General features: G+C 43.2%; 1 protein-coding gene across 2 annotated transcripts in view; it reads left to right on the top strand.

The window, feature by feature from the left end:
* ATP10A (ATPase phospholipid transporting 10A (putative)) overlaps window positions 1-26,905 on the top strand; it is a 142,504-nt gene that overhangs the window by 11,135 nt on the left and 104,464 nt on the right. For both annotated transcript variants that reach the window (XM_083168568.1, XM_083168569.1), the window contains exon 2: window positions 19,252-19,456. In XM_083168568.1, coding sequence (XP_083024694.1) covers window positions 19,252-19,456 — 205 coding nt within the window. The remainder of the gene's footprint in view (window positions 1-19,251; window positions 19,457-26,905) is intronic.

Raw genomic sequence — 26,905 nt, 5'->3', positions numbered from 1 at the left:
GGATGTCCGGCTGCTTCACTAGGGGGAGGAGGGGTTTACCTTCCGCGGTCCAGGAGGACCCTTCAGGAAGGTAAGCCGGGGGGGGGGGAGCGGGGAGGCGGCGGGTTTGCGTCGGCGGGCGGCGAAAAGAAGCCCATAGGCTTCTATAGGGTATCGATTCCCTTCAATGCGGTATCATTTTTGATACATTGGAAAATGCAGTAAAACCGGGGTTTTACCGCATTTTCCGTTTGATACATCTCGCCCTCAATGAGGCCAATTCGCCATGTTTTATGGTGAATTTGTGCTATTTTCGCATTGGAAGGTGATTTTTTTTTTTTTGTGTCAGAAAGTGAATCACCCTATTCAACGTGCACTTTTCGCCGTCTTTCTAAGTGATTTTCGCCGTGTAGCAAATCGCCATCTTTTCATGGTGAAGTGGAATGTGAACTTTTAAAATAAAGTTGTTTTTTTTTTTTTTACATTTGGTGTAAAAAAATCAGGAATTTTATTCTGTGAATAGGCATGTTATTTTTATTCATGTGCTTATAGCACATGAATATATATTTAATTTAAAAAAAGATATATATTTTTTTACACAGAACAGCCAGCCGGGAGCCGCTCATTAGATATTCATATATTCACTGCTCCCGATCATTACATATGCACGATCAGGAGCAGTAAATAACCGGTCCCCTGCTGGCTAGCCCGGGGGGCAGCTTGTGCTGCCTGGGTCCCAGGGAGCCCTCCACATACGTTCTGGGGCAGGCAGGGAGACTTCCATCTCCCTGCCTGCTGCCGTCTCCCTGCGGGACGCTGCAGGGGTTAAGATTCGCTGTCAGGGGCAGTGAGCCCCTGCGACATTGAATAAGGGGATAGCAGGGGGAAAGCGAGGCTCCAGAACACGGCGACTGTACAGCGAATCCTAAACAGGATTCGCTGCACGCCGCGATTATTTTCATTGAATACTGCCCTAAGAGTACTTACCATCATGTTGTGTCCTTTTCCTAGGCCCAGTTTGTCTAAGCCTTGGCAGCTTCATTGTCTGCCTGTATTTCCTTTCCACTGATCACTTTATTCTATGGAAGTTCCTCATTCCCATTTGAACTTACCTGTCGCCTCCAAAACTTCACATAGTCCATGCAGTTTCTACCTGTAGATTTTCTCTCCCCCTATATAATGAGCTTTCCCTGTCCTTCCATTTCTGTCACATCCAGCTTCTCAATCTTTGCCTTGCCACCTAGATAAGGCATCTCTTGTCGTGACACACAAACTGCAACCCAGATCCTAACCCAAGCACTCTAAACAGAATGCAAAAGTAATCTCTATCACAAAGTGGTAAAAATATAGCTGGAGTGCACATTTCATACATTAAAAAGATAACCTTCTTCCATTCACACAATCCTGTTCTTCATGCACATATACACCCTCAATTCTTTGTCTCTGGTTACTGAAGAAGTCCACCCCTGGATCCTGAATATTATTTCAGCAAGTAGCCATCATCTGGAGATTCCTGGGATGCTTTTCCATGTAAAGCCTATTTATCTAATGCCATATAACAATGGTGACAGCGACAGGCGTTTACAGAAGAAGAAAAAATAGTTTTCACAAATGAACAAATCTGCCTGGGGAAGCTGATTTTTTTTTTTTTTTAAAGCTTAATTTTGTTTTTAACCTCTCATTCAATATCAATATATAATCAGTGCTTTCAAATGATTCATCTTCTACTGAAGTTTCACTGCATGGTCCTGATATGCAGTTAGGTTCATATATATTTGGACACTGACACAATTTCCTAACTTTGGATCTGTACACCACCACAGTGGATTTTTATTTGAAGTTCAGATTTCCAGCTTTAATTCAAGTGGTTAAATATTGTGGGCCAGATGCGCTAAGCTTCAAAAGTGATAAAATGGCGAGTAATAAACAGCCAGCCAATCAGCTCCTACCTGCCATATCACAGACTGTGTTTGACAAATGTCAGGAAGGAGCTGATTGGTTGGGGGATCTTAGAATGCACACCCTATATACATGAGGTGCCATCATGCTGGGACTTGTGGTTCTGCAAAGAAAAATACATGGTGCAGATGCTATGTGTGTGTGTGTGTGTGTGTGTGTGTGTGTATATGTCCCCTGTTTTTAGATGCTTAATTACAACTGAACAAATAACCATAATCTTACTTATTTAATACTTTGTCAATGTCCAAGCCTTTTCTTCTGTTGCCGAGCTCACAAGTATGTCCTCAAAATGTACCACACTCTTTATTTAAGTCAGTCCAATTCCACACCATTCATATTTTTTATTTATGTTTTCGGCTTTCAAAAATTGTGAGAACATAACCAAATCTTCAGTTGCATCAGATCATTCTCCACTGATGTGTTGTACCTTGAGGCTACTCATGCCATGGTTCACATTGCTTACATAAGAACCATGTGTTGCCTGGTTGTCACTGTACTAAAGGGCAGTACTTGTTTTGGCCCTATAACATGTTTTGGCATGGTGTCCTGCAAAAACAAAGCAGCTGTAATGTTACGGAGTAATAAAGGACTCGTTTGGCACAGCATGTAGAGTAATGTGTCTAAAAATACAAAGGAAGATTTTGTGCCAGGTGAAAACCAAAATCTATTCCCCAGCTTTATACCATGAAATGTAGCTTGACATATTGGTTGTAAAATGTACAGTATCGTACATTTTGTAATAAATTCAGAAGTTTCATTTTTTTAATTGGAAATCCATTGAAATCCAGATGCAACCCCCCCCCCCCCCCCCCAAAAAAAAAAAGTACTTTGACCTTGATCCATTGCCTTATTGATGACATTTTATTTGTGAACAACAGAAAGTGTCTCTAATGTGCTCTTTGTATAAAATCTCATGGATTGTGATTCCAAACAGTCAAAACCAAAATATTGATGTTTGCATGTTTATTTCTCAGACATTCACATTGTTGAAGACGCCACAAAGCACATGTGCCACCCTCTAGGTCACACAGTCAAATATAAAGGGGCAGATGTAGTAAGCCTTAACAAGAGATAAATGCAAGGGTGATAAAGTGGCAGATGTATTAAGCTTTAACAAGAGATAAATCCAACAGTGATAAGGAGAGATAAATGTCCAGCCAATCACCTGCTAACTGTCATGTTACAGGCTGTGTTTGAAAAAAGTCAGTAAGGAGCTGATTGGCTGGACGTTTATCTCTCCTTATCACCCTTGCATTTATCTCTTGTTAAAGCTTAATACATCTGCCCCAAAGAGAGCTAAACGTCCAGCCAATCACATCCTAACTGCCATGTTACAGGCTGTGTTCGAAAAAAGTCAGTAAGGAGCTGATTGGCTGGACGTTTATCTCTCCTTATCGCCCTTGCATTTATCTCTTGTTAAGGCTTAATACATCTGCCCCAATGTGTCTAACTGATCTTCAACTTGATAACATTGAGCATATGTTAGCAAAAAATCAAACTGGTAACCATCCTAGTGCATCTTGCCTAAAGGGCAAACCTTCCACAATATGGGTAGATATATGATGCAGCTTTATGGGGAAGAAAGGGTAACTGATACTGCTTCTCTCCATGTAAGAAGGAGCCAGTGTGCGATGATAGCAGACTGATATGCAGGGCAAATGTGACTTCTTGGACAGCTACAGGGAGGTGATGCCCTATCTCTAACACAGGGATAGCGCTGTCCCTGCTGCTGGCAAACTAAGTAAAGTGCACACTGAGATATACAATGACGTCATGCGGTAGGTTTCGCTGAACTTAATGAATAAGTCTTAAAAATATATTCCAAAACTAATAAAGCATGTCTACATGATGGATTCCAGGATCTCCACAGACCTCCAGCACGTTTTTGCAGTCCCAGCATCTACTATTTATAACTGCACTGAAGCATAAGTGCAGGAACCAGGAGCATTACCCGCGGGTAAAGCCGCATACATCAGGACAGTGCTACATCATCTCCAGGCAGCATCGGCGATGCTGCTTAAGTACGGTGATTAATAGTAGATGCTGGGGAGTGAAGGAGCCGGAAGCCTGGGGGAAGCTGCCCTCCCAGCTGGTGCCTCCTGAGCTGCCGTGTTCCTGTCATCCTGTTGTTCCCTCTGCTGCAGTTTTTTACACCCGCCCAGGAGCTGTGTCCATCCTGCCACTCGCTAACCGACCAATTGTATTTGCGAATCCTGTGCTATAGTGGACATCGCTGGGGGGGGTCAATATGTTTAATACAGCTTGTCGATGTCCCTTCCTGCTTCGCCTCCTTAATGAGGTGAAGCTGGAAGTGTTATAGCAGCACAATACGTGCCACTGTAATACACCTGGCCCTATGTGTGAAGTGTATCAGAGGACTCTGTATGACCTTCTTTGAGCCTTTCACAGAAAATGAGTGACAGTATGAGATAGACAAGGAAAGTGATTGAGAGAGAAAGGAAGTGATTGAGAGAGAGAAGTTAAAATATAATATTCATACAAATCATCTATACATATAGACCCAATGTCCTGAACATATGACACTTAATTTGGTAACCAGGGCCTGATTTGTAAAAATATTGGTATATTAATTTTTAGAATGTTTTTCTGAGGTAAGTTTATCAATAAATATTTTGAAACTAAATATAAAACATTTTTTATGGGTTTTAATAGGTTAACGTTCAGTTTGATTTAATAAACATTACAAGACCTCCCATTGTGTAAATGTATCCATCTATGTATAATCAAAAGTATGGCCTTTGGTACAGATATCTTCCCTCATACTTCTTGTGTCGAGCATCTGAAGGACATGACTGTTTGTTTGCAGAACTTCACCTTCTTTTGCGAATTGCCTTGACCCATTGCTGGTCCAAAGAGATGGAAATAACTTGGGACCAGATCCGGCATCTCAATGTTTGACCATGTTACAGCCGGCCCTGCCATATTACACCTGATGATGGGACTGTATGACTGATATGAGGTGCAGTTTAATGAATGTGAAGGGAAGCAGCGGTCTACCGGATTTGAGCTGGCATGAAATTAGAACGAAATAGAGAACACATGAGGTCTTGTTACCTACTTATTGAACCGCCCTCTCACAAACATCAATGATCTTCCAATGCAAAGAAAATAAAATTGGGATAAGCTATTATACCACAGATTGATTGTGAAATTTTAAATAAATATAATGAATGAATTCCAGCTGCCACACTAATAATAATCTATTTGTATGAAGGGTGAAGACACACTTGGCCAGTCAACAGTGGCTGTATTTATCACTAGGGGGTGGGCACTTGCAAAAGCTTGAAATTTTTTTTTTTGTCCATGTCAACACTTGAGCATGTGGCCCTACAATTAGGTCCTTATTCAGATCTGATCGCAGTACAAATTTGTTCTCAAAATGGGCAAAGCCATGTGTACTGCAGGTGGGGCAGATGTAACATGTATAGAGAGAGTTAGATATGGGGGGAGTTATTTTGTTTCTGTGCAGTGTAAATACTGGCTGCATTATTTTTACTCTGCAATTTAGATTTCAGTTTCAACACCCCTCACCCAAATGGAACTCTATCTGCACATGTTACATCTGCCCCACCTGCAGTGCACATGGTTTTGCCCATTTTGAGAACAAATTTGTACTGCGATCAGATCTGAATAAGGGCCTTAGTGTGTTTGTTCCACTGCCATGTTTCAGCCCAGGGGAGACTGCACTCCACACACTTTACCGCGGCCAGTCAGAGTCCACATGATTGTAGAATATTAAAAAGTGAAAAGAAAATTCCCAATAAACTCATTTTGACCTTTTCATGTGTTGACCATAGCCTTGTCAACCTACCATCTGGATAGCTTTTCTCTTTACACCATTAAAGCCATTAACATTGCTGATTGTTCCCCACACCTTCTATGGAAATGTTGAGAAGAGTGTGATGTTGGTTTAGCGTAATTAGTGATGGTGTGCACAGCCGTACATTGGGATTGCACATCGCTGCTAATTGAACACAGGCCTGAGATTGAGTTTTTCATGTTGCTGAGTGTCATCACTCAAAGGGGCAGATGTATTAGGGGGAGATTCTCTAAGAATCTCCGCCGCCCATCGCATATTTAATTATCGCATATGCTGTAACATATGCGATAATTAAGGCAAAGGACAGCTCTTGCGTTAAGAGCTGTCCTTTGCGGTGAGAGTCGCCGGGTCCCAGCAGGTCCCGGCGGCTCTCCCCTCCCTCCCACACCCGGCGCTGCTGCCCCGGGCTCTCCTCCTCCCTGCACCCGGAAGAGGATCAGTGCAGGGAGGAGGTCACAGGTCCGGGCAGCACTGCGCTGTGCTGCCCGGACACAGGTGAGGGGGGAGGGGGCGATGCGGGGCGGCGGGGGGTCGGTGCGGGGCGGCGGAGGGTTGCGATAGAAGCCCATTGGCTTCTATGGTGCATCGCCAGATTTTTCTGGCGATGCCCCCCGCCGCGGTAACCCGGCGGGGGATGCTTACAGCATCCCAAAATGCGGTAAAAACCCCGATAACGGGGTTTTTACCGCATTTTTAGCTTAGAGAATCTCCCCCTTAAGCCTTAACCAGAGATAAATGCAAGGGTGATAAAGAGAGATAAACATCCAGCCAATCACCTGCTAACTGCCATGTTACAGGCTGTGTTTGAAAAAAGTCAGTAAGGAGCTGATTGGCTGGACGTTTAGCTCTCTTTATCACACTTGCATTTATCTCTTGTTAAGGCTTAATACATCTGCCCCAAAGATAGAAACTAAATTAATTTGTAATTGACAGACTTTTCGCACTTCATTTTAAAACCTTTATTGTTCTTGTAAAACTTGAGTTAATGGGTTTATACGTATATTTTAAGCTATATGCCCATTTTAGAAAAATCAGATGCCTAGTCATGTCCCCTCCATGTGGCTGGTCATGGAAGGGACGTGGCTCTCCTGGCATCACTTTTGGGTTTGGTTGGCATCACTATTAGGGGCATGTGCAGGTTTTGGGCTTCCCCTAAGCTCTCCACTTAGTGGGATAATAAATGCAAGGTCACGACTGTCAGGCTGGCCCAACAGGTGTGACCAGTGGTGCACGGTGGGGTAAGGTAGGGACGCACTGCCTTTCCTGTCATACTAACGTATATGCTGCAGTTTTGAGTTTCTAAAGTATGTCAAAAATACAAAGAATATATATAAAAATCTTATTTGTATTCTAATAATTTTTATAGTCAAAACTCGGGAGTAAAAAGTCTATGGCAGGTGAGGCAGTGCCTCACCTAGCTACGTTTTCTGCACATCCCTCTTTAAAACTCAGTGAATCTCCAGCAGTATATACTGCTGCACATGTGTATAATGCTGGCATGTACCCCATGGCTCATAAATTGGATGCAAATCTGGCTCTGGTACTTGCCAGGGACTCCTCAGCCATTTACCCCACCGCACGTCCCTGTGTGTGACCCTGTCCCGTTCTCTGCCAGCTCGACACAGATTTGCCAGGCGGGATTCAATGTCCCATCTGCCGAGCGCTGAGAAGGGGGTGTGGCTGCGAGAAGCGTCCGGAAATTGTCGAGCTGCGGCTGGGAGCTCATCAAGAATGTGCCTGACTGCTTATGAAGTCGGTCATGTTCTGCCGAGATCCCTATTCAATGCCGACAGGGAAGACCGCATTGAATAGGGCCCCGCCGCTATTACCCCTATCGGGAATAGCGGCGGGAGATTGAATATCCCCCTTTATTTATGTGAACAGAGGCCATGCACCTGGAATATATTCATGTGGCAATGCCATGGGCAAGCTGTGTTAGTAGAGAGCTGCTAATAGGTCAGGATTGATTCTTCATAACCAGGAATGAATGTTGATGGACAACTCCCAACATTGAATACCCCCCAAAGTTTTGTTAACCAGCACTAAAATGACATTGTCAGATTATCAATAAAATACAACTTGTATATTTAAAATGCATGTGTTTTAGAAGCGTACGATCATTATTGTACAATCCGAGACAATATAACAACCATGGAGCCAATGGTTTTCATAATAGTTTGACTTTTCTGTGACCGATATGTGCTATGTATTTTCTTTCCGCCCAGTCAGTATGGCCCTTATTTTGATCTGAGCGGTACGGACCGCGTGCGGCCGTACCGCCGATGTTTACACTCTGCACATGCGCAGAGGTCACTCTGCGCATGTGCAGGGGAATTCGCAGAGTAAAAAATTTAGACGCCGCAAAGGGGGCGTATAGGGGTGTGAGGGGCTTAATAGCCTCATTACCCTATGTATACGCCCAGCGTTTCATGGGCGTTCCCATGCAAACGCGGGGCGTATGCATGGTAATGAGGCTATGACGCCAGTGATGGGGGCGGAAAGCTGACATCGCCGGATGTCAGCTGCCCGCCCCAATACAAGCTTTCACACGGACGATTGTCCGTGTGCTCTAAGCTTGCGTGAGCGGGGGGAGCGTGCGGCCCTGCCTTCGATGGTCATCGACCATCGAATGCAGGGGGCAGCTCCCAACATGGTGGAGGCGTACGCCCCGCCATTTTCATGCGGATCGGCAGCCGTCCGTGTACGGACGGCCGTGCCGATCCGTCTTGTAGGCGGGGATTCGTCTGGTGCGGTCGGAGCCGCATATGCGGCTCGACCGCACCAACCAGAATAAGGGCTTATATGTGGCAGGAAACAGAAGGTACTTCAGACTACTAGTTAAACAATTGTAATAACACCTTAACAGTGAAACGTTAATAGAATGCAAATCTTTACCGACAATAAATTGATAGAAAGTAATAAAATAGCATATAATGTTTTATATACATTATTCCATAATCAGAACATGTTCCTAGATCTGAAGTTTTGTCATTTAACAATATCTGTTCTTGTGGAGGTACTACAGTTATTTGGCTAGTAGTCTGAAGTACCTTCTGTTTCCTGCCACATACACTGACAGGGCGGTATGAAAATAAATAGCACATATCTGTCACAGAAAAGTCAAAATATTATGACAACCATTGGCTCCACGGTTGTTAAAAAATCTTAAAAAACATAATTGGAATTTTGGACGAACAAACATAACTCCAACAATAATAAGCAGTTGTTAATGTAATGAGTTGAGGTGTGGTTTAATTTCTAGGGCAGTGGAATAAAAATTGTATTCAGCCTGTTGTGGAACACTAATATAATGCTACAGGTATTAGAACAAATGGTACTTTTACTGGTACAGGTTGAGTATCCCTTTTTATTCCGAAAACCATAGTCTCCCGAAATGTAATTTTTTTTTTTTCTGCTAAAAACTTACTGGGGAAATCTGTAACTGGTATTACTGGGGACATGATATGTAATTAGCACTAAATATGTGTAATAAAATGATTGCTTGCCATTCAAATTGAGTGCCTGAGATAGTGCACAAATAAAATATATATTTGTGTGTATTGCATGTGTGTGTTTTGATGTGCTTATACAACACTAGTAAGCCCACTCGAAGCAAAAGCTTTGAAAGCTAGTCTGCTACCTTTATGTGTTTATGCATGTGTGAGAGAGATGTAGTTTCACATTCTGTCAGCAGACGGTAGTTTTTCGGATGGATAAATTAATGCGTGTGTGCGTGTGTTTGTGTAATAAAAAAAAAAAAAGTATGTATGCAAGATACCTCATTTAAATTATAAAAATATTCCAAAATATGCAATAATCAATTATACAAAATGCTTCTGGTCCTGAGCATTTATTAGGTGACTGGAGCCCAGTATATAGTATACTCCTTTTGAATAGACTATATTAATATCTCAGCAGTGCTACTGAATGTGCTGCAAGTATTAACAATGTTACCTGTATGGCGTGTTCCTGTGGTGTCCCTCTGTATTACCAGAAATCTACCACAGCCAATTATGAACTGCAGACTTTTTCGGGTTTTCAGTGCCAGCTGATGTAAGCAATAAATCTGCTTATTGCTGTTTGATAACTACTAAACAGAGGTTTTAACCCCTTTAGCAAGTGCTAAAGTAGTTGGGACTCCTTAAATGGAGCCAACTGTCTCTTCTGTCTCCTGACTGAAATGTGTGGCATGGACTTGGTACTAGTAATTCCACCCATACCTGATTTGATGGGTAGGGCCCATGGTCAGCAGTTTATTTGCAGAAATAGTTTCAGTATCTGCTTTACCACTCACCATTGAAGCAGGTGGCTCAACTGTGTGCACCAATAAAAGTATGTTTTTGTAGGAGTGAAGGGTGGTCGGGCACTTCAGAAGGGCTGAGTACCCCCACTGGATGTACTGCCATGCCAGCCACCTCTGCACTGACATGTTCAAATTTTACTAACATTAGGAGATATGATATGCGTGCTGTCTTGCCAAATACAACTGATAGCCAGTATTTACATTGCCTGTATTTGCATGGTGCTGCATCCTTTCCCTCCCCCAAAACACCATCACAAAATTGCATGCACCTGCTGTAGCAGCAATGTATGAGACATTCCACCCAACCTACTAGACTGGTACAAAGCACACCTCACCCCACACATTCCTCCTGTTTACACAGACACCAGGACACACTTGTTTAAAAACTATAATCCTTTGTGTGTGGCACCTTGCTATTATTTTGCACATAATTCAATATTAAATGTTTAAAGCAAGTAACCCATTAAGAACTATAAATAGAAATTAATTTGTCATGCAGGCCTCTATCTTGCTTGCCCCCTACTATATCAAAGGCTAATACAACTAAAATGAATAGTTAAATATGAACCGAATGAATCCATTCATGAGTTGAATGAATACTTTTTTGTATTCTCTTTTTTCTTTGTAATTCTCACTTTATAGCTACTTTTATCATTTCAATTCACTTTGTGTTTGTGTGATTTTTGCTTGATGTTCAGTCAATCCAATAAGGTGTGAGTTGCCATTTTCTTCATAAATACGTATGGCAAATAAATTTAGCAATTCTATTATAAACCACTAAACCATTATAAACTGAACCAGCCAGATTATAATTTTTCCAGTGGCACCTTGCTGAGGGTAAGAGATGGTAGAAGATTTTTTTTTATATTTTAAGGTTAAAACGTCAGGGCACCATGCATAACTCCTTGGACTCATACCCCCTAATGATTAATTAGGAATTTTGGAAGTTTTAAATTAGTTTGATTTATGCAAATCATGTCTTACTCCCCCCCCCCCCCCAAAAAATAAAAATAAAAAAAAATTGCCCCAGATTAACCCAAATCCAGCTTCTTTGTTAAATTATGCACCCCAAATCATTTTGTTTAAGCCATAAACAATTGCTTTTGAATATATTTAACATTTTCAGTAATTTCACCTTTTTCTTTTTCTGGCATCCAGGATGATCACCCCACTTATTTATCCACTTCTCTTATACCCCATTCACACCAGAAATGCAGGGACAAACCCGGGAATTCAGTTCCCGGGACAAGCAGGGACATTCCCGGGTTTGGACCCATTCACACCAGAAATGTCCCTGCATTTTCTGGTGTGAGAAGGGGGCGGAAAGAAGGCCGGCAGGAGGTGGGGAGGAAGCGGGATGGCGGTGGGGAGAATACTCACCCCGGTTGCTGGTCCTCCGTGCAGGCCAGGGATCCACACAGGTGGCGGCGCAAATGACGGGACAGGCTGCGGATGAAGAGGACGCAGCTCTCCGGCGTCCTCACTGCCGCCGGAGAGCTGCGTCATCATCATCCACCGGCTTCCAGTTTATGCGTTATAGTATGTATGTATATATATATGTATATATGTGTATATGTATGTATGTATGTATGTATGTGTGTGTGCTCTATGTATGTGTGTGTGCTCTATGTCCAGTTTTCTCATGTGAGAAGTAGGCACTCTCCTAACACAAATTAATTCACTTTGGTATTAAAATCCAAACTTTGTTATTTCTTTATCTAATACCCCTTTCACATTGCAAATGGCGGGTCCAACCCAGGATTTGGACACTGGTCTATCCTGGCATTTGCGTGGTGCAACTTCTTTCAGTGATCTGGCAATATGCATCTAACCGGGGCTTCAACGTGTCATCGGGGGCCGGGAAGGAGGCAGCGCTGGCTCCTCCATAGTATGAACAGGTACTGGGTTGCTCAACCTGGGTTACCCATTCACACTGCACAGCAACCTGGATCTGGGATTAACCCTTCTTTTATCCTGGGTCAGAATACTGAGATGCTGGGCCCAGTAAATTTGAAAAGGCCCTTTCAACCTGCACAGAGAACCAGTTTTTTTTTTTTTTTTTTGCAATGGGAAAGCGGTGTTCCAGTGTAACATATTGTAGCTTTGTATGTTTGAACTGAAATTCACAAATACTTGCAGCAGCAGCATTAGGTTGCATGCCCCCGCCGCACACTGTTCAGCTGTACTGAGGAAGGGACCGCACAGCAAGGAATATCTCTGTTTCTATGCTTGCATAAAGTCTGTTTTGGGAGAAGTAGAGACTGGAGACTAAATACATTGTTGTACGTGCATCTGTAGGCATGCCAAATAAGTCAACATTTGTTAGTCTTTCCGCCTATTGTTTTAAATATTTATTAACAATATTCCAATTTTATGTCAGCATCAATGTAAAAATAAATAACTTTCTAATTTCTGGAAATGGTTTGCTTTGGTTGTTGTTGTTTGAGTGTATTGGTTGTAGCCCTACAACAACACCCCTCCCCCCCCCCCCCCCCCCCCCCCCCCAAAAGAAAAAACATTCACATGTACACATTATACCCCTTTCACATCGCACTTTTAAAACGGTATATTGCCGTTTTTTTTCCATTTTAAAACGTTTAAGGCTGCAATGTGAAAGTGCCAGAGTTGATTTCCCCTCCTCCCTCCTCTAGTTCCCCGCTGCCTGCTTCTTCCCTGGGGAGGGTAGAGGAGCACATCTTGCGTCTCTCCTGCTCTGCGTCTAGCTTGCGTGCTGGCTCCTGATTGGCTGACAGCCCGCGAGCTCTGATTGGCTGACAGGCGACTGTGTCAGTGACACAGGGAGGGGATGGAGAGATGAGCGATCCCCTCCCCTCTGAAGGCAATCAGCTGTGGCTGGGCGGCAGAGGCCACACCCCTGCCACATATATATGCGCATTAAACACTTATGGGGGTATTTGTCATGGTGGTACGGGTTAACGGCAATATATCTTTTTACCGGTACGCCGTACCACCATACTTGCACCCCTGTACTTAACCTGTATATAAATTAAATTATATTCTACAGCACAAACAAGCGGTAGCACCCAAAGATTCAAAGCAAACTGGTGTTATTAAATCAACATCAAACTAAAGCCTTGCAAATTGATTTAACCCTTTGAGTGCCAACATCTGAGAGAGGTGCAAAATATCTGCTACAAATGCTAGTGTCTCTTATTTGTTATATAAATTCAAATAAATATACATTTTATATTTCCTAAATAGGGTAAACATTACAGGTCTAGGATGAATACAAATGTTTGCTTGGCAATTTTCATACCTATTTTTACAAATTCACTTGGCACTCAAAGGGTTATTAACACAAGTTTTACTTTGGATCTTTGAGTGCTGCTGCTTGCTTGTGCTGAAGAATATTTCAAAGTTTCCATAGGGTACCAGCAGGGGCAAATTTAGGGGTCAGGCCGCCCCTAGGCACAACATTTTTGGTCCCCCCCCCCCCCTATTTTAATGTAATCATATATGTATATACATTGTTATTTATATATTTCATTACATTTTAACTGTAGCCCACCTCAAAAAAAAATGTAAGCACTCTGGACTGCTCACTGTAGGGAGGACCCGGAGGGAGGCACTTATTAGCACAGTGATTAGCAGCACAGTGTCTCCATCAGATTTCTCTCTCACACTGTGACTGACTGAGCGCAGGGAGGATCTGCGTGCCGCTCAGCTGCTGGATACACAGCAGCCAATAGACTGTGTGTGTGTGTGTGTAGAGTAGCCAATGGACGGGCGCCGGCAGCAGTGAGCCTGAGCCATTTCCGGACGCACAGGGGGACCGTCGGACCCAGCCACTAAGCGGTGATGTAATGTGCATAGCAGGGTGGGCAGTGGCAGGTGACGGGCGGCGCTGCCGCCTACACATAATTCATGTCTGCTGCGGCGGCGCTCATCACTCGCCGCTGCCCACCCGCTGTGCCATGCTGCTATTTAACAAAATGTCAGCCTGCCTGCCGCCCTTAATTGGTGCCGCCCTGAGGCCGGTGCCTCACGGGCCTAGGCACAAATCCGGCCCTGGGTACCAGAGCCAATGTGCATTACAATGGGGTGAGTGCTGATCCGCTGGATCATTCTACCTATCCCCGATCCCATGTATTATTGCGGTTCCTTATCAGGGATTATGCTTCGTTTGCCTGAGGCACACGATGGAGAATACCAGATAAATGCGGATATCTGGAGTAAAGGGCATAGGAGCTAAACGAACCTGGAGAACCTATTAGTGGTAAAGTACTGCTGCTAATACACCTGCTTGAGCACATGCAGCCTAAATCTAATTAAATTGCACTGCATGCACATAAGAAAACTGAATTTAGCGCAGATCGCTCAGCACACATCACTGTGTTGCACCAAACTAAAAATGCTGTTAAAACCCAGTTTTCAGGGTTTTTACTGCATTTTCATATGCAGCAAAGCCCCACCGCTGGGGCTTCTCTGCGCGTGGGGGGGTTTACGCCAGTTCTAGATGGCATAACCCCATGGAAGCCTATGGGCTTCCTATTGCGCCCCCTGCCGATCCATGCCACACCCCCCTCACCTGTGTCCGGGCAGCCTCCTACTGTGCTGCCCAGACCAGTGACCTCCTCCTCCCTCCACCATTTCCGGGTGCAGGGAGGAAGAAGCGGAGCCCTCACAGCCGTGTTAGGGCTCAGGGAGGGAGGGGGGATCCGCTGCACATCGCCGGCCATCGCATTTTGAGTTAATAATAGCATATAAATATAATCGCATATAAATGACTGCCCCTTTAAATAAAACATGGTGTAACGCCATATTTGCTCCGCAATACATCCAGCCCCAGATGTTTGGGTGTCCAGCCATTATCCAGGACACTCCAAGATTGCAAATGTGATCAGTGTTTTGTTGTTCTGGACCTTCACGCTTAATTCCCAGTACTAAGTTACGCTGCAGTCTTGCCCTGTGACTTATCATAAGGGCCTCTGCTATATCAGGGTTCAATAGCAGTCAACTGGCATTCATCCACTCCTGGAGCTCAGATTGACAACAATGTAGGTTCTCAGTTTCTGCAGCAAAGTAAAGGTACAACTGAATCCTTTTTATAACCGTAGTAGATCCGGTCATGACATCTGATTATTGCATAGGTGTAGCATGTATACTGAAAAAAGGGTACTTGTTTCCTAGCACGGCGCCCGTCGGGGTTGATCGCATGCCTTAAGTTAAGGTACTTAAGGCATGCGATCGATGGACGCGATTTTCTGTCAATTACCAGCTTTAATTGCCGGTAAAGAGAAAATTGTGTTGATCGCGTCCATCGCGTGCCATTATAATGGCACGCGATGCGACCGATGCGATTTTCCCATAGAGAACAATGTTAAATGAGTTTTAAAGTTAAAACCGTTTTGATCGCATGCCATTATAATAGCATGCAATGCGATCAATGCAATTTTACATAGGGAACAATGGGAAATGGGCCAATATGGCCAATTTCACATTGTATATGCCCACTCATCGGTATGCTTAATGCCCCCCCATTGTTAACACCACCCCACTATTGACAGCAACCCAAAGCGTGGCGAGTGCAGCGGTACGCGTCGTCCTCCGACCTTTTCATACCCCCACTATCCACGTCGGCGTGGAGTTGAATTTATAAAGTGTGGTTAGCGCAGCGAGCCACCGAGCCTGAAGCGTGGTGAGCCCTGCGAGGGGACGCGTATACCTGTGAAGTTATGCGCGTCCCCTCGCGGGGCTCGCGGCGTTTGCCACACTTTATAAAATCAACTCCACGCCGATATGGATAGGGTTGCCTCTTCACCTGTTTAGCTACTGTATTTAAGCTATTTTGGCAGTCTCATAATTATGCAATGTTCCCTTGTAAAGTCGCATACTCTTTTGAAAAGTAACACGCTACAGTTTCTGTAAACCATGTGCTTTAGCAGCCTGCTGCATATAGAAGTGCATGGGAGACCCCTTCCTATTTTCCAGCCTAACTGGACTTCAGAACAGTGCTCTCAGATTGGGATGATCCCACCTAAATCAGAGTAGTTTAGTTTTCACTAAATGTAACGGACACATCACACAGTCAAGCAAAGAAAAACATTCAACTTATGTTGCTGCGTGGAATCATGGAGTTGGCAGTGAAACATTTTAAGCAAATCCCTCCATCTGTTGATAACCTGCATTTGCATAATTTCTAACAGAGCTGAACACTATTTCATCATCCTCCTCTTCCCATGCCTGTTTGGCATGAGGTATTCCGTCTAAAAGGAAACTCTAAGAACATTTTCAGTAAGATTTTTTTTATTTTGCTTAAATTTTTCTGTATTCAGCATGGATCACTAAGTTGAGATAAAAAAAAAACAGTTGCTGTATTGGAATACAGTAGTTGCTGCCCAGAAATAAAGTCTATTGCAGAAATTGCGTTGCAATCGGAAAGCGAGGTAGCATTCGCAAAACTATTTGCCAGAAAATGAATATTGAAGAGAACCTTCCATCTGTACCAGTTAAAGGCATCCACAATTCTACAAAAGCAGCAAGCTGGAAGTGGTCACCGCTGACATCAAAGACTCACCTGAAATACGCCTTGGCACGTAGGACAAGCACACCCATGAAATGCCATGTATCCTCTACTCCACCGCTGGCTTCCTGTCAATCAAAATGCAATTGCATTGAAGCAGAATGCATAAGCAGAATAATTCGCAAATTGCTGGTCTTACAGCCTAAATCATCTCTAAGTTATGTTAATGTTTGAACGCATTTATTTGATTGGGAGATGCCAAACTTTTCTTGATTATGTGTAAATTGTGCTCATGGTTATTTTTCCAATGTTTTGAAATTTTTTTTTTTCGGTACTTGTGTATTTTGGCGGCTCCCCCGATTTCCATCGCGCGATGTTTTAATCGCATCGCATGCCATGCACCCGATGGCATGCGATGCGACGCAATTTTTGTCCCCTATACGATGAAAGATTGTATAAGCACCCTAAAGGGTGCTTTTAAGCACCCTAATGGGTGCTTACAATGTTAAATGCACCCCCACGCCACCCCCCCACTATAAACCTGAACCCGAAGCGTGGCGAGCGCAGCGGTACGCGTCCTCCGACCTTTTCATACCCCCACTATCCACGTCGGCGTGGAGTTGAGAATAGAAAGTGTGGCGAGCGCAGCGAGCCACCGAGCCCGAAGCGTGGCGAGCGGGTGCGGATACCTTCACAGGTAATGGAGTCCCCTCGCGACCTTCACAGGTATCCGCGTCCGCTCGCCACGCTTCGGGCTCGCTGCGCTCGCCACACTTTCTATTCTCAACTCCACGCCGATGTGGATAGTGGGGGTATGAAAAGGTCGGAGGACGCGTACCGCGGGCTGGCTGCGCTCGCCACGCTTTGGGTTCACGTTTATAGTGGGGGGGTGGCGAGGGGTGCATTTAACATTGTAAACACCCATTAGGGTGCTTATACAATGTTTAATCGCATTGCATCGCATTGTATGCCATATACAATGTCATACAATTTTAAAATTGTATGGCATTGTACAATATCGTGCAATATTGCGTCGCATCGCATACCATCGTATGCCTTATGGTATGCGATGCGATGGGCGCCGCCAAACTACACAAGTACCTTTTTTTTCTACGTAACCTAAATGACCATTTCTATTCTGAACCAGTATCTAGATCAACGCAGTCCTTCATAAATTCTAAGAGCTAATAATTCATAAATGCAAAATGGGCACTTATGTAATATCTGGACTCCCGTTTTTCTTATGAGACTGCGTCCCCTCGCGGGGCTCGCCACACTATATAAAATCAACTCCATGCGTAGTTGGATAGTAGGGGTGTGAAAAAATGGGGTGCATTTAACATGGGAGTCCAGATAATACATAAGTCCCGCAAAATGTAATTAAATGCAAAAATTTGCAGTTTTTACATGTGTAGATTACGAATACGCAAAGCAAAATAAGTCATATGAAAGTGAGATGTTCACATAATGTAATCGTGTCATGGCACTAGGGCTTTATTGATTCTTTGCGGTTAAAAGAAAAAAAGTACCCATAAACTCATGTTGACTTTTCCTGTGTCAACCATTTGCGGCGTTGACCTTTTGTCTATCAATCTATCATCTGGATGCTGAACCCAGCGGCTCCTTAATTTCCACGGGCTGGTGACTAGTTTCAAATATTCCACGGTGCAACCATACTTATGATATGTTTGGGTCAATGCTCCCATGAAATATTTTTTTTCTTCCTCCTAAATTCTACATTCTGCGTGCGTGTGTGTTTCTCCTTTTTATTTTATTTTTTTTGGGGGGGGGGGCAAAACAAACAAAATGATATTTATTTTAAGGCAAGGTAGATTCATCCTTAAGGAGTCCCTTTTTTTTTTTATTGAACTGTAATTAAACATGATTTTAGATGGCTTTCCAATAAAGAGATACAGGTTGAGTATCCCGTATACGAGTATCCGTTATCCGAATTATTCCGAAAACCATACATTCCAGAAAGTGAATAAAAAATATTTTTTTTGCTAAAAACTCACTGGGGACATATGTAACAGCACTACTGGTAACATGATATGTAACTGGCACTATATATGTGCAAGACAATGATTGCTTGGCATTCAAATTCAATATCTGAGATAGTACACAAATTTTGTTTCATGTTTTGAAACCTTGTTTTTTGAACAAATAAAATATATTTGTGTGTATTTTATGTGGTAATAAAATATATTTGTGTGTATTTTATGTGTTTATACAGCATACATGCAAGATACTTCAAAATACATAATTGAAATATTAAAATATTCCGAAATACGGAATAATCCGTTATCCAAAATTCTCTTGGTCCCAAGCATTTTGGATACGGGATACTCAACCTGTATTCGTAATAAATGTGAAGGCGTTAAGTGGCAATATATTGTTGTTGTTGCATATTCATTAATATGCTCTTGGAGGGCTTCTATGTACTCTGCTAAAATAAATGATATATTCAGCCGTCTAACACTGATTTTCAAATGAGCGGCTTGCAGTTATTTTTAATTTACCGTACTGCAGTAGAAATGGTCTTTATGATTATAGAAGTATGTAGTGCCGTTCCGAACCGTAATCTTGATATTTGTTTGTCGTTTTATTTAATTTTTTTCTGTTACTGTACAGCCATTGTAATATCCTCAAGCATTTCTATAACCGTACAATGGTTTGTTTCCCCAGGAATGAGAGGAAATACGTGGAGAGATACTGGAAAGAAGTGCAAGTTGGTGACTTTGTCCAGCTGCGGTGCAATGAGATCATCCCTGCTGATATACTGCTGCTCTCCTCCAGTGATCCAGATGGCCTCTGTCACATAGAAACTGCTAATCTGGATGGAGAAACCAATCTGAAGCAAAGACAAGTAGTAAAGAGGTTCACTGAGCTGGTAAGAAAAACTTTGTACACATGTGCAATCATGCATTGTGTGTGGAAGTGTATACGTTTAGAAATATGTTTGTATATGTGTGTTATATGTGAGGCTGTTGTAGCAGTGTACTGAACCCTGTACGTTTTTTTAAAATGTAAAAAGCACATTGCCATATTCAGCTCACCAATCTGGATCATAATCCTCCCTTTTGTGTAAAGGTTTTAAAAATCAGGGCGCATATTACAATGTAGTTGTCTACTCCCTGTCCACCTCTGAAACTGGTAGCAGTCTATCCTTACACACATAGGGGGAGATTCTCTAAAGCAGACCCTGTTATCTGTGTTTTTACTGCATTTCTGTATGCAGTGGCAGCGCTGCAGCAAAAGCTGGCGATTCCCTGCAGAAGCCTATCCGTCACTGATCCCTCCCAGCATGCCCTGCGCCGTGCTCTGCACATGCGCAGATGGACTCCCCGGTCACAGACCATATATGAGCACACTGACACACATGCAGACACACACACTCTAGGGACCAAGGGCGCACACCTGAGGGTATCCCCACCGCTGTGTCTGATGCAGTCAGCGGCAAGAGATGGTGCCCTTGCAGGCTTAGCGCCATATTTATTATTATTATTATTATTATTATTTATTTATTTATTTACAGTTTCTTTATATATCGCACACATTTTCCGCAGCACTTTACAGAGAGAATAATTGAACATTCACATCAGTCCCTGCCCCAGTGGAGCTTACAATCTATATTCTCTACCACATATACATGCACAGACAGACATTCTAGGGTTATTTTTGTTTTGGAGCCAATTAGCCTACTTGTATATTTTTGGATTGTGGGAGGAAACCGGAGTACCCGGAGGAAACCCACGCAAGCACGGGAAGAATATACAAACTCTGCACAGTTAGGGACATGGTGGGAATTGAACCCATGACCTCAGCACTGAGGCAGTAATGCTAACCATTACACCATCCGTACTGCCATATGCAAATACATGCTTTGTCTTTTAGGCCAGCCAGTCCTGAGTAACCATATGCCTGATAGCCTAAGCATAGTACATCTAGTTTGCACTCTAATTGGTTAGCAGGTGCTTAAAGTGAGTTGCTAGCCATCCGATTGAGCTGGCTTTGCCGAAGGGGCTATGGGTCAGATACATTGAAATCTGTTTTGGTGGGCCAATCTGTCCCTGTATGTAGAGTATGCCTGTGTTCCCATAAAGCAGAGTATTATGAATGGATAACAAAATAAATATTTGCAATCATCCTAAAATAAATTTTGTCTTTACTGTACTATGCACCTTTTTAAATCCACAAGCTAAACTTTTTCACATAGATTCCCGAGCTTGCTTAGAATGCTATATATAAAGTATACACTGCAATATATCATGTTTGTGTAAATGGACTATTTAAAACATAAGCAAATTCCTTTAAGCTTTACTTTTTGCTTATGCTAGTTTATTTTAGACTTATACATGGCATGAGACCACCATTTTTTGTATTACATGGAGACTATAGATGGGAGAGGGCCCTGCTGACATTTTTTGGTCAAAAGTATAGTGATTTAAAACATACTCTAGGTCGTGCATTCCCCACCTCAGTCATCAAGGAACACTAATGCTGTGTACACACGGTACAATCCAGCATGAGATTTTGACTATATAGTCAAAATCACAAGCAGATCCTATGCAGATCGCACAGGTTTTTTACCTTGTGATCCCGATGCGCGCTCCTGGGACAGCACAAATGGAAACCCAGATAGACAGGACAGCAATGACTATATAGTGCAAATCTAATGCAGATTGTATGAATTGTATGTAAATAGTACAGAGTTAGCAAAGATTGTATAGCAGTCGAATAGCAAGGGAATCTCACCGTGTGTACACACTATATCAGTGCAGGTTTTAGTGATTGAGGTGTCAGAACCGATCGTTAACTCAAAACAAGTTACCTGTGCTCAAGCATGCATATCACAAAAACCTAAAATTTTATAAGCTGGGTGCACACTGGCAGATTTATCTGCAGATCAATTGATCTGCAGATATCTGTTGTCAGATACGGCATCGTGTTCTCCATACACACCGCCCGATCCATCCTGCCTGAAGTCACAACTACCCAGTTGAGCTGTTGGTTGCCAAGGGCTGCTGTGCTGGTATACAGGCTATAAGCGGATCGGCCATCCACACAGCTTGATGCATGTTATATCTTTTACCTATATCGGGTGCCGGCTGTGTTGCACTGCCGATGAGATCTTTGAACAACGCCGTTGAGACCTTTCTCTGGAACACACTGGCTGATGTTTCTTCGAAATATATATGGGCCAGTGTTTACGACCTTTACTATGCCTTGAAGACAGAGGTGTGGGAATAAAGCCTACTCTAGATAAGTTACTAGGACCAAACAAAACCACCTTTTTTCCAAGCTTTTGATTATGTTTTCTTTATTTGTCCATTATTTCTGTTTTCTATTTTCCGAGGAAGCACTTTTCTCAGCTGATAAATATGTCAGTATTGCTGTTTAGTGAAATATGCTGAGATAATATGTGATAAGCAGTGGAAAATTCAGGGCAGGGTCATGGAACAGCTGGTTTCTGGGAGAAGCCATTATTGTTACTGAAAATAATGGGGCTTTGCACAGCAGGTATTTGTAACCTACAACAATAGCGCCAATGCCTTATCACACTGCACATGCCAATACATGTCAGGAACTTCACACCGTGAACAAAGTTCCCTGTAGATTTTATCAAAAAAAATGTCTTTACTTATTTCAGAACAGTAGAAAGGGTCATATTTCAGGAGCACATTCTACTTTTATGTAATATAAGCAAAGATTGCAGTAGACTAATTATAATTTGTATAGCATCAGCATGAATAATATACCAAACCTTCATGGATCACAAAAATTACTTAACTATTAAGGTGCCCACACAGTAGTACAATTTGGGCACTGTTCATTCGATTTCTGACAGATTGGTCCCATAAATGGGCTGAAAAGTTCTAAATCACATGTCTTTCGCCTTCCATTCTAATACCATGTGGGGCCCTTGCACATGGGAGCCGGAAATTGCAATTGCAATTTCGGATCCCGCAGCCCTTGCTGGGATCGTATATGATCTAACCTATGCAAAATGACCACATTAGATATATTGCATGTGATCCTGCTACCCAGGAAGCTGCAGGACAGCTCAAGGGGGATCCTATGCAACTTCTCCCCTCTGAGAGAACTCCGGATGTAAAGCATTGGCTACATAAAGCACATGGGTAATTAGTCATTGGCATGTACACCGGAACCATTCTATGACATTAGGGGGACATGTCTGTTTATGTAGGCCCAGCATCTGTGTCTTCTGACATCTTGCTTTAATAGTGAAGGCAGTACAGATAGTTGTTCTAATCATGGACATTAAATGTATGTTTGTCTGGTGAAACCTGGGGTACTTGTCACTGGTGTCTATACACACAATTGTGGCTATATTAAAAATTGTGTCTAATTGTGCAGTATGGAAAAATAGACTTAAGGACTATGCAAGAAAAAACTTCTAAAACTCAAATTGCAACAAACTTTGGTTCTTGTTTAGTTTCACGGCGGCAGCATGGCCGCCCGCTACTTCCGGGTTCGGCGCTCGGAAAACTATCTAAAATAAAGTCCATGCCAACGTGAATTGGTTCATACCCCCACTATCCACGTTGGCATGGAGTTGATTTTAGATAGCGTAGCGAGCCACCGAGCCCGTAGCGTGGGTGAGCGAAGCGAGCCCTGCAAGGGGACACAGACGCTGCTGCGACTGAGACGCTGCCGCCGTGAAACTAAACAAGTACCCAAACTTTTATCAAAGTAGTTAAACGGAAACATGTTAAGCATTGAAATGGGACTTCTGTACTAAACACCATACCAATTAGGGATGCCAATCCCGGGGCATTTTTTCAATCCCGGGTTCCGCTGCCTTTTGCCACCCCAGAGATTTACTTCCGTGGGTGGGCGACGGCCGAGTGCGGGGCAAAGATTAGCGCTGGGGGGGTGCCTTTCTGGTGCCTCCGGGCAGGTAGCGGCAGCATCAGGAGGGGAGGCCAGGAGTTACAGTGCAGGCGGGAGTGGTAAACTGGGACAGGATGCTGCAGCCTGCTCAGTGCGACGTTCAAAGGTCACGCCAGGGTCAGAAACAGCCGGGCAGCTTCTGAGCGGGTTCTCAGAAGCTGCCCTGCATTAACCTGCACTTGCTCCAATACTGGGATTGGATTGAAATCCCGCACATTTTGGTGCCAAATCCCGTGATCGGGGGGATTAGCCGCCCTACTACCAATGTTTCTCAAACCTGGTCTTCATGGAACCCTAAAGCCTTGTACACACCTAAAGATTTGTCTGTCCAATCTGTCTGGTGGGAACATAAATTGTAGTAATGTATTGTAGAAATTGGTAATTTGTTCCCAAATGCTGAAAAAGGCAATTGTTGTTCAGATAAATTGGTTAAAATAATTTGATCTATCAGGTGTATCCATATAAAAATTTGTGTCCATTTTCCAATGTTTGGGAGCAATTGATTGAATTTCATATTTATTTATTTATTTATTTATTTATTAAGTTTCTTATATAGCGCATACATATTCCGCAGCACTTTACAGAGAATATTTGAACATTCACATCAATCCCTGCCAGAGTGGAGTTTACAATCTATATTCCCTACCACATGTACACGCACACAGACATTCTAGGGTTAATTTTTGTTGGAAGCCAATTAACCTACCAGTATATTTTTTTTGATTGTGGGAGGAAACAGGAGCACCCGGAGGAAACCCACGCAAGCACGGGGAGAATATACAAACCCCGCACAGTTAGAGCCATGGTGGGGATCGAACCCATGACCTCAGCGCTGTGAGGCAGTAATGCTAACCATTACACCATCTGTGCTGCCCATTCAGTACCAGATTTTTGTTGACATTGGCAGATATATCTGTAGATCAATGCGGAATTTGTGTGGTGAAACCCAGAAGCACAGATGTAGCCCTCTTCATCCTTGCCGGGCGCCTGCCAGATCCCCTTTTCTGGCAAGCTCCAGTGATAGGGCCTGGGATGCGCGTGCGTCTCACTGGGACGCGCGTGCGTCTCACACGCACGCGTGTCCCAGTCTGGCGACGGCTGCACATCGGGTCCCTGCCCATCTCAGCTTCAGGGAGACAGGCAGGGTTGGGGGGGTCGGGGCGGCGAGGGGGACCGACGGCAGGGGAGGAAGCAGGGACCCATTGCAAGCTCCGTTGCCACTGGGCGCGCAAGTGTCTTGTGCGTGTGCGCCCCTGGCGGGAGGCGGGGGCTGGCGATGGAAACGCCAGCCCCTGCAAGGATGAAGAGGGCTACATCTGTATGGGCGCTCCCTTTTTGGACACACAAGTGGATGATGAAAATTTCATATGTTCCATTTTGTCACGATTTTTCACATATTCACCGTGACAAAGTGGAACATATGAAACTTTTATCATCTTGAGACAACCTCCTAAGAATACAACAGACAGAGGGAAGTATTTCCCCACCTATATATTTTGTTTGTCCACTTGTGTGTCCAAAAAGGGAGCGCCCATACTTCTGGGTTTCACCACACAAATTCCGCATTATTCCTATAAAAAGATCTGGTGGCAGATCTCCGTAAATCCAGGGGTTGGGATCATTTGGTCTATTGCATTATGGTCGAAAGTCATTAGGTCGAATCCATTAGGTCGACATGCTAAAAGGTCGACATGACTCTAGGTCGACATGGGAAAAGGTCGACATGATTCTAGGTCGAAAGGTCATTAGTTCGACAGGTCATTAGTTCGACAAGGTCATTAGTTCGACATTGTCTATGTCGACATTCACAAGGTCGACATGGGGTTTTTCACTGTTTTTTTACCTGAATGTCAACACAGTCGACATGGACACAGTTTAAAGTGCACTGCATCCCCTCGCATCGCTCGCTGCGCTCGCTATGCGTCGGGCACGGTGCCTCGCTACGCTCGGCACACTATTTTATTCTCCCACCACGCCCTAGTGGATGGTAGGGCATGAAATACCGCCTGTCGGCACATGTTGGCTCAAAAAACAATGAAAAACTCCATGTCGACCTTGTGAATGTCGACATAGACAATGTCGAACTAATGACCTTGTCGAACTAATGACCTGTCGAACTAATGACCTTTCGAACTAGAATCATGTCGACCTTTTACCATGTCGACCTAGATTCATGTCGACCTTTTAGCATGTCGACCTAATGGATTCGACCTAATGACTGTCGACCATAATGCAGTAGACCAAATGACCGCATCCCAAATCCAGATAGGCAGACCCCTAAGTGCAGCGCCACGTTATCTTTCAAACACAAACTCTGTTTAAGATATCTGTAGATCAATTGATAGTAAGTGGGCACTTTTATTTTTTTTAATTTTTTTTTAATACTGTTAGGTTACTCTTTGAAATACAGATATTGAAATTGTGGTACTTTTAGTTATTTTTGTTACTTATTAGACAGTACGTTATTTATAATACTTTTTGTTTCTTTTTATATAATCAGTTGAGAGAAGTATTTTCTGGTGTTGTCAAAGCATCATTTTTAACTATGACCCACCTAGTTACATTCCAGTCATTGCGTTTACGGAACTATTAAACAGGATTCACATTGTGAGCTAGACATCAATGCTTTTTCTGTATTGCAAGTATTTTGCTACCGCACCCAAAACTGCTTATGGAATGTATTGCTCATATCATCAGCTAGACTTCAGAATAGCGGTCTGTGTGCAGCATGTGGATATGCTCCCCGTATGCACTGCAGTAATGTTTAACATCTGACAATTATATTTGACTGTACATCATGGTTACTTTTTTCTTTTTCTTCCACTAGTAACTTTTCCGGTCTCTTCTCAGAATGTGTATGACCATATGAAGGAGGTAGCCAGAATATGCTTGATCCACAATATATACTTTATAGATCATTAAATTACTAGTGTAATATACTGATTAATCAAGACATTGCTGTATTTCGCTAGTCCGTTTTTATATAGAACTAATTTTTGCTTTTACAGAATAGAATGGTGACACTTGTTTTAATGGCCTATGCATTAGAATTAGACATTTGTGCATTTAAGAAGGTTTTTTTTTTATTTATTTATTTTATTTCTTAACGTTATTGGGGTTGTTTCCATGCTCTATCTTGATAGGTCCGATTTTTTAGTTTTATCTAAAACTCACCACCAACACATTCCATTTCACTTCATCATTTGGAATAAATATAGTAATAAAATAAGGCTAGTTATTAACAAACAGGTAAGAGGTCTTCGCTATATAAGGGAAACAGGAATTGTATACACTATGATAAGGCCTGTAGGTACTCTTTACCTAGCACGGCGCCCACGATCTTGATCGTGGGCATCGTGAGTTAAAAAATCGCGTCGTATGCGGGCTAAAGATGCCCGGACGCGACGCGACCGACGCGATGTCC

This window comes from Crinia signifera, chromosome 2 (assembly GCF_055691185.1).
Source record: "Crinia signifera chromosome 2, ASM5569118v1, whole genome shotgun sequence".
Taxonomy (NCBI): domain Eukaryota; kingdom Metazoa; phylum Chordata; class Amphibia; order Anura; family Myobatrachidae; genus Crinia; species Crinia signifera.
This window is presented reverse-complemented; position numbering and strand designations above follow the sequence as displayed.